This window comes from Bos mutus, chromosome 19 (assembly GCF_027580195.1).
Source record: "Bos mutus isolate GX-2022 chromosome 19, NWIPB_WYAK_1.1, whole genome shotgun sequence".
Classification (NCBI taxonomy): Eukaryota; Metazoa; Chordata; class Mammalia; order Artiodactyla; family Bovidae; genus Bos; species Bos mutus.
The window spans coordinates 47418392-47433831 of NC_091635.1; the positions used below are offsets into that span (position 1 = coordinate 47418392).

The 15440-nt window shown below is 39.1% G+C and overlaps 1 protein-coding gene across 3 annotated transcripts in view; it reads left to right on the plus strand.

Annotated features, from left to right (window-relative positions):
* The window catches only part of AP2B1 (adaptor related protein complex 2 subunit beta 1), a 111365-nt gene that overhangs the window by 51543 nt on the left and 44382 nt on the right, over positions 1–15440 (plus strand). For all 3 annotated transcript variants that reach the window (XM_005899674.3, XM_070390482.1, XM_070390481.1), the window contains exon 14: positions 3734–3926. In XM_005899674.3, the coding sequence (XP_005899736.1) occupies positions 3734–3926 (193 nt within the window). The remainder of the gene's footprint in view (positions 1–3733; positions 3927–15440) is intronic.

Genomic DNA, 15440 nt, shown 5'->3' on the forward strand with positions numbered 1-15440 from the left:
ATTGAGTCAGTGGTACCATCCAGCCATCTCATCCTCTGTTGCCTGCTTCTCTTCTTGCCCTCAGTCTTCCCCACCATCAGGGTCTTTTCCCGTGAGTTGACTTTTTGCGTCAGGTGGCCAAAGTACTAGAGCTTCAGCTTCAGCAACAGTCCTTCCAGTGAATATTCAGGGTTGATTTCCTTTAGGATTGACTGGTTTGATCTTCTTGCAGTCCAAGGGACTCTCAAGAGTCTTCACCAGCACCATAGTTCAAAAGCATCAATTCTTCAGCGATCAGCCTGCTTTATGGTCCAACTCGCTCATCCGCACATGACTACTGGAAAAGCCATAGTTTTGATTATGTGGACCTTTATTGTCAAAGTGATGTCTCTACTTTTTAATATGCTGTCTAGGTTTGTCATAGCTTTCCTTCCAAGGAGCAAGCATCTTTTAATTTCATGGCTGCAGTCATGTGGATCACAGTCCACAGTGATTTTGGAGCCCAAGAAGATAAAATCTGCCACTGTTTCCATTTAATCCCCATCTATTTGCTATGAAGTGATGGAACCAGATGCCATGATCTTAGTTTTCTGAATGTTGAGTTTTAAGCCAGCTCTTTCACCTTCATCAAGCAAGAGGCTCTTTAGTTCCTTTTCACTTTCTGCCATTAGAGTGGTGTCATCTGCATATCTGAGGTTGTTGATATTTCTCCTGGCAGTCTTGATTCCAGCTTGTGCTTCATCCATCCCAGCATTTCACATGATGTACTCTGCATATAAGTGAAATAAGCAGGTTGACAATAAACAGCCTTGACCTACTCCTTTCCCAATCTGGAACCAGTTTGTTGTTCCATGTCCAGTTCTAACTGTTGCTTCTTGACCCACATACAGGTTTCTCAGGAGGCCGGTAAGGTGGTTTGGTATTCTCATCTCTCTTAAGACTCTTCCACAGTTTAATGTGTTCCACATAGTCAAAGACTTACGTGTAGTCAGTGAAGCAGAAGTAGATATTTTTCTAGAATTCCCTTGCTTTCTCTGTGATCCAGTGATATTGGCAATTTGATCTCTGGTTCCTCTCCGTTTTCTAAATCTAGCTTGTACAGCTGGAAGTTCTTGCCTCACTGAGGCTAAAGCTAGCTTGAAGGATTTTGAGCATAACCTTACTAGCATGCTAAATGAACGCAGTTGTGCCATAGCTTGAACATTCTTTGGCACTGCCTTTCTTTGAGATTGGAATGAAAACTAACCTTTTCCAGTCCTGTGGCCACAGCTGAGTTTTCCAAATTTGCTGACATATTGAGTGCAATTCTTTAATAGCATCATCTTTTTGGATTTTAAATAGCTCACCTGGGTTACCACTGATATATTACAAAACTTTACAGTTTATACCATGTTTTCATTTGGAGCTTCCCCGGTAGCTCAGCTGGTAAAGAAACCGCCGACAATGCAAGAAACCCTGGTTCAATTCTTGGGTCAGAAAGATCTCCTGGAGAAGGGACAGGCTACCCACTCCAGTATTCTTGGGTTTCCCTGGTGCCTCAGCTAGTAAAGAATCCACCTGCAATGTAGGAGACCTGGGTTCGATCCTTGGGTTGGGAAGATCCCCTGGAGAAGGGAAAGGCTACCCACTCCAATATCCTGGCCTGGAGAAATACATGGACTGTATAGTCCATGGGTGGCAAAGAGTTGGACAGGACTAAGCGACTTTCACTCACTTCATTTGATCCTGCCTAAAATAGATTGCTTTGTTTTGTTATCATTTTATTGGTGAGGAAGCTTTGTCTCAGAGAGGTGGTCACTTGCCTGGGACAATGCATGCAACTAGTTATTAGTGGAGCCAAAGCTTGGTCCTGGTCATCTTACTCTAATTGCCCCATTCTTACAATACCCCCAGTGTTACTCTGCTTATTTCACTGGAAGTGTGTGCATGAATTTCTTCCCAGGTTTACTTCTGTAACTCTTGACTGCCAATTCCTTGGCTTTAGCTGTCTATTGAACTTCGCTATTTGTTTTTCTTCCTTGAAACTTAACAGAATTGAAAGCAACATATAATTTTCCCTGTTACCCCTCCAGATTCCTCTTATAAGGAGCATCACTAGTCTTTTGCTTCTTTGTTTTTGTTTGTTTTTTCCTCTGAATTTGATTCTTCTTTCTTCTTTGTTCAAGCATTGTCAAAACCTAACTAGGAAGAGGGGATATATGTAAATACACAGCTGATGCACTTTGCCTCTACAGCATAAACTAAAACAACATTGTAAAGCAACTTTACGCCAATAAAAAATAATTAAAAAAAAAAACCTACCCAGGGTTTTTAGAGAAAGCATTTGTTTATTAATGGGATTTTTACAGAATATTTTTTGTTTTAAAAAATTATTTTATGTCTTAGAAAACACACAAGATAGAATGTTAAAACATAATCAACACTCAGCTTCAACAGTCATCAGTATTTTGCCAATTTTATTTCATTTATCACTCCCACAATTTTTTTTTTAGGGAACTGGAGTATTTTAAATTTCAGACCTCATATCACTTCATTCATAAGTACTTTAATTGGTATCTCTAAAAAATAAGCAGTTTTTTAAAAAATTATATTATCAAGCCAAAGTTAGGAATAATTCCTTAATAGTCAAAACTGAACTTTCAGATTTTTTCAATTGCCATTCTCTATTCTGTTTTATTAAAGTTTATCTAAAATTGGTTTTACTTTTTGCATAAATGTTTGGAATACTTCACAGTGAAGCCAACTGAGCTGGAAATTTTCTTTTGAGATTTTTTTTTTTTCACTTGGTAAGATTTAGGGGACTTGAAGATGAGGAATATACAACTCTGAAAACAGGTCTAGAACATTACTGTAGTGGGTGTGTGTATAGTGGACTGAAGTTGGGAGAGTGGACATGAAGATGAGCTAAGAGTAATCAATTTAATGTTAAAAGGACTAGTCCTTTCTTAAAACTCACTATTCCCTTTTTAAACAATTACTCTCAGCTCATCTTCATGTCCATTCTCCCAACTTCAGTCCACTGTCACACAGCTGCTAGAATAGTGTTCCTCTAAATGTTATTTTTAGTTTTGTTCAACAAATAAAAGTGATTCAGCATTGCCTATCATATAAAAATTAACTCTCCAGACCTGTTTTCAGAGTTGTATTTTTCTCGTCTTCATTTCCCCTAAATCTTACAGTGTCTGCTCCTGCCAATATGATTTTTTCACTGTCCGTAAAAGTCAAATTGTTTATTTCTATGCCTTTGCACAAACTATCCCTTCATTTTTGGAAGGTCTCTCCCTGGTAGTTCCTTATAACTATGCTATGTTATTCTTAAAAATCTAGCCCTAAAACCATCCTCAGAAGCTTTTGGGAATCAGCCCCGCCTGCATCTCATCTGTAGTCTGTCATTGTACAGACAGACACACAGTCTCATTTCTGCTGTTCCGCAGTGAATGTGCTTTCCACTTGTTTTGTCAATACTGGTTTTGGGGTTGGTTTGTTCAAGTGTAAGTTATTTGAAGACAGGAAATATATTTCTCTCTTTATTTTTTTTAGATATTTCTCCAGAGTTCTCATTACAGTGTTCCCTTACAGAGTAGGTGCTCAATTAAAATTGATTGATGAGGTCGTTGTATATATAGTATAATATAAAATTGATTGAAGAGGTTATATTGTATAAGAGCATATGACATTGGCTCGTTGCCTTGTTACCAAGTCTCTGCTAAAACTGACTTTTCTCTGTTCCCCTCTTTCTGTTTGTACCTTGCAGCACTGATGCAGGAGACAGCCCTGTGGGCACCACCACTGCCACCAACCTGGAGCAGCCTCAGGTTATTCCCTCCCAGGGTGACCTTCTGGGGGATCTTTTAAACCTTGACCTTGGTCCCCCAGTCAATGTGCCACAGGTATCTTCCATGCAGATGGGAGCAGTGGATCTCTTGGGAGGAGGCCTAGATAGTCTGGTAAGCATCTTCCTTCTTTCTTTTAGTTCTTTTAAATTCTTTTTGTTTTTAAATTTTGGGAGTTATTTTTAATGATTGATATGCTGAAGAACATTTAATCTTTCACCTTTTTAGAGCTAGATGACAAGCAGAGCAATGTCCTTTGATAAAGGACAGGATTATGTGTCTCTAGAGAATTAAATGATACTGTATGGGGAGTGTTTGCATGTGTACAGGATTATTTTGTTGTCCTGCCTTTAAATAGAACTTTTGGTGTTTAACCAACCTAGTTGCCTTTCCAGAGCTTATTATTGCTCCTGCTGCTTAACTCTGGATGGCCGCTGTAATTCCCCTTTTGACCTGAACATCATTTAAATGATCTCATAGTGATCATCCTACTTTGAGGCTTTCAAGCTTTTGCCTTTTTTTATTTCAGTATTTTATTGGCTTATACCTTATCTAATTCTGAAAGATTCTGAGGCAGACATTTGAGCCATTTGTGGTTGGGTTTTTTTTTTAATGTATCTTTCTTACAGTTGGAAAGTACTTCTTGATTGGTTCTTTTTTCCTCTTCTCCATCCACATCTCCCACTCCACACTGTCATACTTCCAATTTAATTAGCTTCCAGGATTCTAATACTAAAAGGCTCCAAAGTCCAAAGTGTCTGTGAATATGTGCCAATTACTTACTGTTGCTGTGCAGGATACATGAGAAATATTAAGGATGACCTTCCATCTGGGTAGAGAGGCAGGCCAGAGAAATAAGAGGTCTTATCACATGGCTCCCTGCAAATTAGATACTTAATTGTGGTGGAATTAAGCTGTTTTAGCAGGACACTTGCAAATAAGATGTTTGCCAACCTGATGACTATATATATGCCCAACAAACTGATTTATTTCCCAGAATTAGAAATTGAAAGTCAGTGCCTTAGATACAAAAATATTATGTCCTCAGAGATTATATAAACAAAACAGCCTTCCTTTCTGTTTCATACACTGACATTTTCTCTTCTACTTTATGAACAGTGTTGTTATGTCTGGGATTTATACCAGCCAGTACAGGTGCATTAACTTTTGACTGACAGAGAGTCTAAGGAGATAGGGTTACCGTCATATCTCTGTGGATGATACATTTTACTAATGGAAATCACTGCTTCCAGGGTCTATATACTGACCAAGCTCTGGACCGTAGCTAATGGTGACACAGATGAGCATTCCTTTTGTCTTTGTGCGAATATAAGCATTACTTTTCATATTCAGATCTCTTTAATGAACAGAGTTGACTGAATAGCTTCCTCATGTGATATTCTGCATTGCTCTATAGCCTCCTTTCTAGACTCAGGAGACTGACAAATGAATATTGAAATATTCATGCAGACTCCCAGAAATCCCTTCTAAACGTTGAAACAGCTCTTCGTATTCTGTTGACGTATGAACTACAAGTTAAATGTTAAATTATCCTCACGTTTATGCCTTAACAACCCTGCTTATTTCTCTAGAAGTTTACAACATGGTGGACTCATTGAACCTAAGAAGACAAAGAAATTAAATTTGAAGGATAGAAGGGAGAAAGAGGCTCTGTATTTCGATGATGCCTGGCCCAGGATTCTGTCCTCTTGTTTCTTGACCCACTTTAGCTAGCATGGAAGGAAAGAGAATATTATTTCCGTTTGGCTTGGTATCTTAACTCTTTTTATCTTAGCTCTTGCTGGTCCTTAACACCAGTGAGTTTTTTCTTTATATTTTATGCAGCCAATCCAGTCATCTAATAGAATTCTGGAAAGTTTATATCGGGAAGAAAATTGATTAGAACTTTCTTAGATTGTAGTAGACTAAGTCACATGTGGGCTTTTTCTTTGTTTTGCAAAGGATATTCTCTTTGGGGCAGAGAATAAACTTTTTATAATTGGATGTCTAAATATTATATAGGGGTTGCTGTGTAAGCCCAGTAATGTTCCTGTAATTCTAAATTTTAGCTTATTCTGACTTTGAGATTTAAAATGGCATTCTTGGTGTTATAGCCCTAGAAAGTGTTTACGTGCAGGTTTCTTCAGCTTATTCTGCGATACAAATATATCCCAGAAATCAGAATGAGGAGGAAAAGCCCTTCTTTTTTGCTTTGGATCTGTTTGCAGTTAAATATATATTCACTCAAAGAACCAAGATTCCTTTTAAGAGAACATCACAAGGAAGAGACCTAAATCTGGTTGTGTGAAAGACGAATTTCTGTGGCAGCAGTAGTCTGTGCCATTTTTAAAAAGTTTTTATTGTTCTTGTGTAAATTATCTAAAGACAAAAATAGTTCTCAGGGTTTTTATTTAATCTATATAGATAGTGCTGTTTTTTGAATGAATCCTTACCTTTTTAACAGTGCTCCTCAAATTAATGTGTACATACATCAAATGGAGATCTTGAACAAGACAATTGTTGTTGGTCTGGGGTATGACCTAGGAGTCTCCTTTTCTAACAGACACCCATGTCTGCGGACAACATTTTGCATCATAAAGACATGGAATATCTGTAATCACTGTGAGCCACTTCACTTTGGTGTTGGAATAGCTATTGATAAACCTCCGTGACTTTTTCTCCTGACTTCAGTAAACACATTCCTGGAAAGATGGCTCCTACTCTGCCTCACATTGAGGGAGGGCATGAAACTCTTGAAATTATTTTGTTAAAAGTCTGTCTTTTATTCTCTAGGAAGAAGAATGTTGCTGGGTACGGTAGAATTTGACCCAGGTCCCCATTTAAAATGTAGCCTGGATCAGAGTTATTAATACGTGGTTGTCTGGCAAGCAGCACTCAGGTTACGTCGTCAGTGTTCATCTCAGAAAGGCTCTCTGCAAAGTTTCTGCTTGCTTTTATCATTGGTTTCTAACAGAACCTTACCCATAGAGGTCAGTGGTGTGCTGCTAATGAAGCGTGGCAGCTACTTAGCTTTTATTCCAAGCTTTGTGTTCTCAACTCTAGCTGCATAATTGGTATTTACAAAATACATATACTGGCAGTGTTTGTACCTAGCTCTAGAACAATTAAACAGAATTTCTGAGAGATAGGACCCTATTGTTGTTCAGTCGCTCAGTCGTGTCTAACTCTTTGCCACCCCATGGACTGTAGCATGCCAGGCTTCCCTGTCCTTGAGCATCTCCCAGAACTTGCTCAAACTCATGTCCATTGAGTCAGTGATACCATCCAACCATCTCATCCTCTGTTGTCCACTTCTCTTCAATGATGTTATTTTTTTTTAATATCCAGGTTATTTTAATTTTGCAGCCAAGACTGAGAATATTGAGCCAAGTGAAGTTCCAGATAAAGTTAGGTAGAGAGTTTAAAAATTGGTCTTTAAGCCAAGATAGTGATTACCACAGAATTATATTCTGGTGAGTCTTGGCACCTCCTACAGAATAGTCCTCTCTGAATTTACCTTTGTTCTGTCCCTCCCCACCTCACCCCTTACCCCCAACTCTAGGACATTTTCTTACTGTGATTTGCTATTAGGTGATCCAGCCTATCAGAAATTGGCCAAAGGTTGAATTTGACCAATTTAGATTTAGTTGCTCATTCCCAGGGTTCTTTTACCCTTGCTCAGGGTTCATTTACCCTTGCTCATGGTCCATAATTGGAGACTGAAAATTGTCTTGTATTTTAGATTATCTATCCATTTTCTGTTCCTCTGTCTTAAAACTTGAAATTCACTAGAGGACAGTAATATTCTTCCATTTTCATATCTTGGTGAACCTCCCATTAGATTTTATTTCCCCTCTTTCATCATCACACTTACAGAATTTTGAGATTTAGTGAATTGTGACTTTTCTAGAGCTGTTATTCAGGAAATACTTGTCAATCCATTCATTCATTATTATTATTATTTATTACAACTTACCTGAAGGCTCTAGCCTTTGTCCATCAATAATAGTGACTCATATAACAGCTGCTATTCTTAAACCAGAGTGAGGTAGGTATGTAGCTGTGACATTAAAAAAAACACACACACATGTGCACATCATGCCGCCCAAGTGATTCTTAACATGGTGTTTTTTTGTTGTTATTTGGTTTGTTTTCTTGGGTGTTTTTTTGTTTGTTTTTGCTTGGTTTATTTATTTATCTTTTTTAGAGGTAGTTCTTTGAAAACCATTGAGTTTCCCTGGTAGCTCAGCTGGTAAAGAATCCACCTGCAAGACAGTATGGTACTGGCACAAAGACAGAAATATTGATCAATGGAATAAAATAGAAAGCCCAGAGATAAATCCACACACATATGGACACCTTATCTTTGACAAAGGAGGCAAGAATATACAATGGATTAAAGACAATCTCTTTAACAAGTGGTGCTGGGAAATCTGGTCAACCACTTGTAAAAGAATGAAACTGGACCACTTTCTAACACCATACACAAAAATAAACTCAAAATGGATTAAAGATCTAAACGTAAGACCAGAAACTATAAAACTCCTAGAGGAGAACATAGGCAAAACACTCTCCAACATACATCACAGCAGGATCCTCTATGACCCACCTCCCAGAATATTGGAAATAAAAGCAAAAATAAACACATGGGACCTAATTAACCTTAAAAGCTTCTGCACATCAAAGGAAACTATTAGCAAGGTGAAAAGACAGCCTTCAGAATGGGAGAAAATAATAGCAAATGAAGCAACCGACAAACAACTAATCTCAAAAATAGACAAGCAACTCCTACAGCTCAACTCCAGAAAAATAAACGACCCAATCAAAAAATGGGCCAAAGATCTAAATAGACATTTCTCCAAAGAAGACATACAGAGGGCTAACAAACACATGAAAAGATGCTCAACATCACTTATTATCAGAGAAATGCAAATCAAAACCACTGTGAGGTACCATTTCACACCAGTCAGAATGGCTGCGATCCAAAAGTCTACAAATAATAAATGCTGGAGAGGGTGTGGAGAAAAGGGAACCCTCTTACACTGTTGGTGGGAATGCAAACTAGTACAGCCACTATGGAGAACAGTGTGGAGATTCCTTAAAAAACTGGAAATAGAACTGCCTTATGATCCAGCAACCCCACTGCTGGGCATACACACTGAGGAAACCAGAAGGGAGAGAGACACGTGTACCCCAATGTTCATCTCAGCACTGTTTATAATAGCCAAGACATGGAAGCAACCTAGATGTCCATCAGCAGATGAATGGATAAGAAAGCTGTGGTACATATACACAATGGAGTATTACTCAGCCATTAAAAAGAATACATTTGAATCAGTTCTAATGAGGTGGATGAAACTGGAGCCTATTATACAGAGTGAAGTAAGCCAGAAGGAAAAACATAAATACAGTATACTAACGCATATATATGGAATTTAGAAAGATGGTAACAATAACCCGGTGTACGAGACAGCAAAAGAGACACTGATGTATAGAACAGTCTTATGGACTCTGGGAGAGGGAGAGGGTGGGAAGATTTGGGAGAATGGCAATGAAACATGTAAAATATCGTGTGGGAAATGAGTTGCCAGTCCAGGTTCGATGCACGATGCTGGATGCTTGGGGCTGGTGCACTGGGACGGCCCAGGGGGATGGTATGGGGAGGGAGGAGGGAGGAGGGTTCAGGATGGGGAGCACATGTATACCTGTGGCGGATTCATTTTGCTATTTGGCAAAACTAATACAATTATGTAAAGTTTAAAAATAAAATAAAATTAGAAAAAAAAAAAAAGAATCCACCTGCAATGCAGGAGACCTGAGTTCAATCCCTGGGTTGGGAAGATCCCCTGGAGAAGGAAAAGGCTACCCACTCCACTATTCTGGTCTGGAGAATTCCATGGACTGTATAGTCCATGGGGTTGCATAGAATCGGACACAACTGAGCAACTTTCACTTCACTTTGCCTTTGAAAATCATTGATGTGTACAGAGCTTCAGATTTTTTAAAATGTTTCTGTATCACTGTACTTAAATGAAAATGGATTTCTGATATACTCTTCACTTTCCTCCTTAGTTTTTCCTTGTCCTTTAGCATATTCTCTTTTGTTTAAAACATAGTTTCCTTCTGTTAGTACAGACTTCACTGTCTGCTTGATGTGGAATGAATTTCAGTTAATGAAACTTACGAGATTGATCTGTTCTATGTGTAGAGCAGTGCAGTATACTGTTTCAGTGTTATTGGGGTTTTTACTTCTTTGTTTTAGAAGCTGTATGGGTGTCTTTTGATGCCCCAGCTACCAAATCTAAGAAACTGCTCATCCTGGGTAGTGTGGCTTTTCTGACAGTGCAGACCCTTCTGGTTTGGTGTATATGGGAGATGACCCGGCACCCATGTGTGTAAACCTTGCATACACGTTATACAGATACAACATGTGCTGGTGAGTGTGATATCTCTAAGGAGCACTCAAGTGATAATTGAATCTTGATTATTTGTTTCCATTATTTTCAGACTGTCAGCAAAGACCTTGGCTAAATTATGGCCTTCTTTTCATCCAAGGTGCTGTGTGTTACTCTGTTTAGAAAAATGGTGCTATTGTATATCAAGAATGAAGAAGAAACGTCATCCAGAATGCCCTTTCTCTATGCTGACAGGGGTTTCCTGCCAGAGAAATGTGCTCGCAGAGTGCCCAGCTAAAACAGAGTAGGAGAGAGGAGAAACTGCCTTTTCCAGACCCCAGTGTATGTTTTTCAGAACATCCTACCTGTTTCTTACAGATTTTTACCTTTCAGATATTTTAACTGATGCACGATTATAGTAATGATTTTGAGGTTTCTTTAGCCCATGGGAAATCCATGCTACATCTCCATCTCTCTTCCTCTGGAAAAGATTTACTGTGATTTAAGAACTTAAGTTTTAGAGTTGGAAGTGTTGTGGAGAGAGCTTTGTAAATCGTAGCCCAGTTTTGCCTGGTAAATCCTTAAGTGGCTTTTTGTAACCACTGTCTCTTTTATCAGTGCATAGGTTTCGTGAAGGCTGGTCTCAGGCAGTTTGAGGAATAATTACCAAATACCAAGTGCCAATCTCTGTGCTAGAACTTTTCTAATTTCTAATCCTCAAAATATAAGTCTGAAGGGTAATTGGTATTGGGTCTTATTTGACAGATAACTGAAGGACGCATAGCTAGCAAGTCTCAGTCAGGATTTTGAACCCAGAACTTTTTAAAAACTTTAAAGTTTATACACACCTTCAGTGTCCTGTGGTTCCTGCAGTTTGTTATTGTCATCTTCCGTAATAGAGTCCAGTCTCACTTAACTTTGATCCTTCTCAAACTGGAGTACACAATCTCTGGAGTACACAGCAGAGCATAGGGTGCACCTGAAGCTGCAGGATAAACCTGGTTCCTCATCTTGTAGTGTTAAGTTTTACTCTATGGCAAGCAACATAAACACACCGTATTAAGGCTTAGAATGTAAAATTTATGAATGTTTTAAGATAAAACACAAGACTTGCTTGCCCTAGGCCTTTCCATGATATACTTCCTGCTGCTGCTGCTGCTAAGTCACTTCAGTCACGTCCAACTCTGTGCGACCCCATAGACGGCAGCCCACCAGGCTCCCCCATCCCTGGGATTCTCCAGGCAAGAATACTGGAGTGGGTTGCCATTTCCTTCTCCAATGTGTGAAAGTGAAGTTGCTCAGTCGTGTCTGACTCCTAGCGACCCCATGGACCGTAGCCCACCAGGCTCCTCCATCCATGGGATTTGGTGCCCTCTATGTGAATTTGAGCTAGCTTACCACTAGGAGGCACTTGAAAGTTTGAGAAAGACAATAAAAATATTCATTAATGAGAAGAGGGATTGGATAAGTTTATACATCTGTCTTCCAGCAAAAGGACTAAGATTGCTTAATCTTACCCTCTTTCAAGTAGAGCCACAAAATCCTGTGTTCCCAGCTATTTGGTGGTGAGCTGTGATACAAAGCAAGTGCTTTCAAGGCAATAAAATGATGCATGGTGCATTCTTGTGATGAAAACTGACAGTCAAAACCACTCAGAGAATACATTCAGATTCTAGAAAAAGCTTTGGCTTTGGTTGGGAATAGAGGGGACGGGGTCATTTTTTCCCCTTAATTGGTTCTATTCATATGTTTTGGCTGTGTTGATGGAGATAACGGTGCTCTGGGCAGTTAGTGAAACAATTTTGTCAGCCTTCTATCCATTTTGTGATAATTTTCACCAGTGAAGTGATTCATTTCAAAATTATCTCCCCAAGAAATAATAGCGCTGCTTATATGGTTAGTGAAACATTCAGTCACTCAATAAATATTTGAGTGCTTATTCTATGTCAGGCTGTATTCCATGTATTGAGAATATAGTTGTGAACAAGTACATCGTCAGATAATTACTGCAAAGGAAGATGAGACCAGATACAGAGCTGCTCCTGTGGACTTTTACTACATTGAACATTGAGTTATATCTGACCTAAGAGACCAGTAATGGCCATTCTAGGAACTTCTCATCACATTCTGTCCCCTGTCCCATCTCAGAAAATAATCTATTACATCACCATCTTTTTCTGTTGATATAAGACTTTTTTTTTTTCCTTCAAGCTAAGGAGTCTTCTGATGATTTTGTATAATCTCAACTCCTTTATGCTATTCCACATCAAGTCTGTTCTGTTCTCATCATGAGTTTGTCTAATAGTTTTGGCAGTTACAGATTCTTTTCACTGGTTCAATTAGTTATATTTTATGGTGCTTTTCTAAATAGCTTTGTGAAAAATCAGATTAAAATTTGCAGCCTAGCAGCTGAAAACCATACTTTACCTCGGAGATAGTGTGTGCCTACTAAAATCTAAAACTGACAGGAAAAACACAGATTGATATTTTTGATGCCAGTAAGATTTTGGTATAAGTTTTGTTTGTGATGGGAATCATTGTGTACTATTTTTACATCATTCTATTTTGATTCCTGCCTAGCAGAGCTATTGGTAAACTGTATGCCCTGAAACATTTCTTAGACTCTCTTCAATTAAATCAGTTCTGGAAAGTATCACATAAGAGGTAGTAATTCCAGAAAGGAGCAAAGAAATGTGTGAGCTTAAGATCGCTACCTCTAAGTAAGAGAATGTCTTCATATTCTCAGACAGCTCCATAGTTTCAGAAGCAGACAGGTATACTTTAGACTGGTCAGATGGACCTTGTCAAGGGGACTAACCCAGATTAGTCTTTGTGAACATTCATGGGGTTTTGTGTTTTGTTTAATTTTCACTCTACTTGGTGGCCATGTCAAGACTTGTCCTTTTCTTAGAGTCTGACAGACGTGCCTTACAGAACCTCAGTCTTGAATTCTTTTTTTGTACTTCTGATATTAAAGCATGTTACCATTGGATGAAGGAATTTCCTTTTGGTAGGCAAACTCAGCTCTCAAACTTTTGACTCAACCAGGTTCTGCAGCAGAACTCATGTATCCATGCTGAAATCTCTTTAGCCCATAAATTAAAATAAGTCACCATGAAATCACTGCTTTGCATTCAATTACTGAATGAACAGTGAAGCAATACATTATTTTGTAGTTCAACACGAACTGAGCTGTTTGAGCACTAATTCAGACATGCTGAAGCACCCCACTCTTTGGCAGTAGCCAATGTTAGTGTTACTGTTAATGTGCCATTTAATGTGATTTAGATTAGAGGCTGGGGAAGCTTTACCACTAGCAGAAATTTTAGACGTGGGTATCAACTACAGACCTTTAGGAAAATTCTGTTTAATTTGCAGCATTTAAAGTATTCTCTTCTTGAAATTATAACCCCTCCTTTCTTCATCTTCCTGTGTACTGATTTAGTTGGTCTATAAAAAAGTGTTAGTTGCTCAGTCATGTTTGATTCTTTGCGACCCTGTGGACTGTAGCTCGCCAGGCTCCTCTGTCCTTGGAATCCTCCAAGCAAGAACACTGGAGTGGGTGGCCATTCCCTTCTCCGGGGGTCTTCCCGAACCAGGGATCAAACCTGGGCCTCCTTCACTGCAGGCAAATTCTTTACTGCCTGAACCACCAGGGAAGCAAGTTGACATTACTTCCTTCATGGAGAAAATAGCAGCCTCATTAAGGCAGTCCTGGGAATAATGGTAAATAGCCCCAAAAGACCACTTAAAACATAATACAGCATTTGAGATTAAAGTCATACCTTACTTTACACTCACCTCCCCTAGCTCACTGGATAACAGATATCACTGAATTTTTACAAGTGCAGTTTGATTGATTTTGTACCTGACCTGATTAGAAAGTATTACCAAACAAATGAATCTTGTCTGACTCAGGGTAATACCAGCAACTGAACTGAAACATTAGTGGCTGGTTCAGGCTAACATGACAACATTGCTTTGTTTAGTTCGGCTCTGTAGCCTCCCCTGCTCACCCCCCAATTAATATCTGCCTCAATCTGCTTGTCACTGTAGACGGGAGAGGCCCTCGCTGGGGAATGGGCTCCTGCCCTTGCTGACAGCCCCTGTTACTCTTGTCTGTCACTGTGCTGTCACCTGTGTCATATTTTCAGAGGAAGATGATAGCCTCTCAGAAACCTTTCAGTCAAAAGGAAGGCTGCCAAATAAAGTCTGAATAAGCTATAGTTTTGCTAGTTAGAAAGCATACTGAAATTGTCCTTTACTTGTGCTCTCTGGACATAGCCCAGTTAGGTGAACCTTTTTATTTCTGGCTATGTGTCTCTAATACCCCTTGCATTCTCTGTCTCTAAGATCAGAGATCTTGAGTCTGGGTTGCAGCTCAGGTGTATCTGATCAGCTGAACATAAATGGAGGAGTGTCAGAATTGCTTTTCAGTTTCTCTTATATGGTTTTGAATAAAATTGACAAGCAGCATGGGGGGGCGGGGAAGAGTACATTTAGATCCTGTCCAGCTAAGATAATACTCATATAATGCTCAAATAAGAATGAAATCTAAGAAAATAAGGGCTATAAATGGGCTTTTTTCCCTTTGGAAATAACACCACTAGTGAGTGCCTTTTTTCACTACCTTTTATTGAATTTAGCATCTTTGATAATATTGCTGTTTCTCTTCCAGTGTGTTTTTTTTTCTTGCCATCAAGTCCCAACTAGGTCTATAAAGAATTCCATCTCTTTCAAACTTGAGTTGTGAGATAACCCAGAAGGGAGGATAATGGCTGGTGGGGAGAATGTGTAAGCCCATCAGAAAGTCATAAAACCAGATCAAAACCAGCACTGGGAGAAATGAGACATTCTGCATCATTGCCTTCCTTAGAAAGGGCTTTTCTTTCTGCTCAAGTTCTAGCTTCCTTTTCAATTCAGGAGATAGCTCCAAAGTAATTTCTAAACTGATAACTCTTGTTTGACTCCAGATAATAGTCAATTCTCTAAGGCAGTGGTTTTCAACCTTGTCTGTACATTGGAATCACTAGGGCAACTTTTTAAAATTCTGATGCCCAGGCTACACCTCAGAACAATTAAATCACTATGACTGGAACTGAGACTCGGGCATCAGTGGTTTTAAAAGTCCCCTTCCCCCGATGTACACAGCCCATGGGATCACAAAGACTCAGACATGACTTAGCAGCTGAACAACAACTCCCCACAAAAAGGTGGTTGATTCCACTTTGTC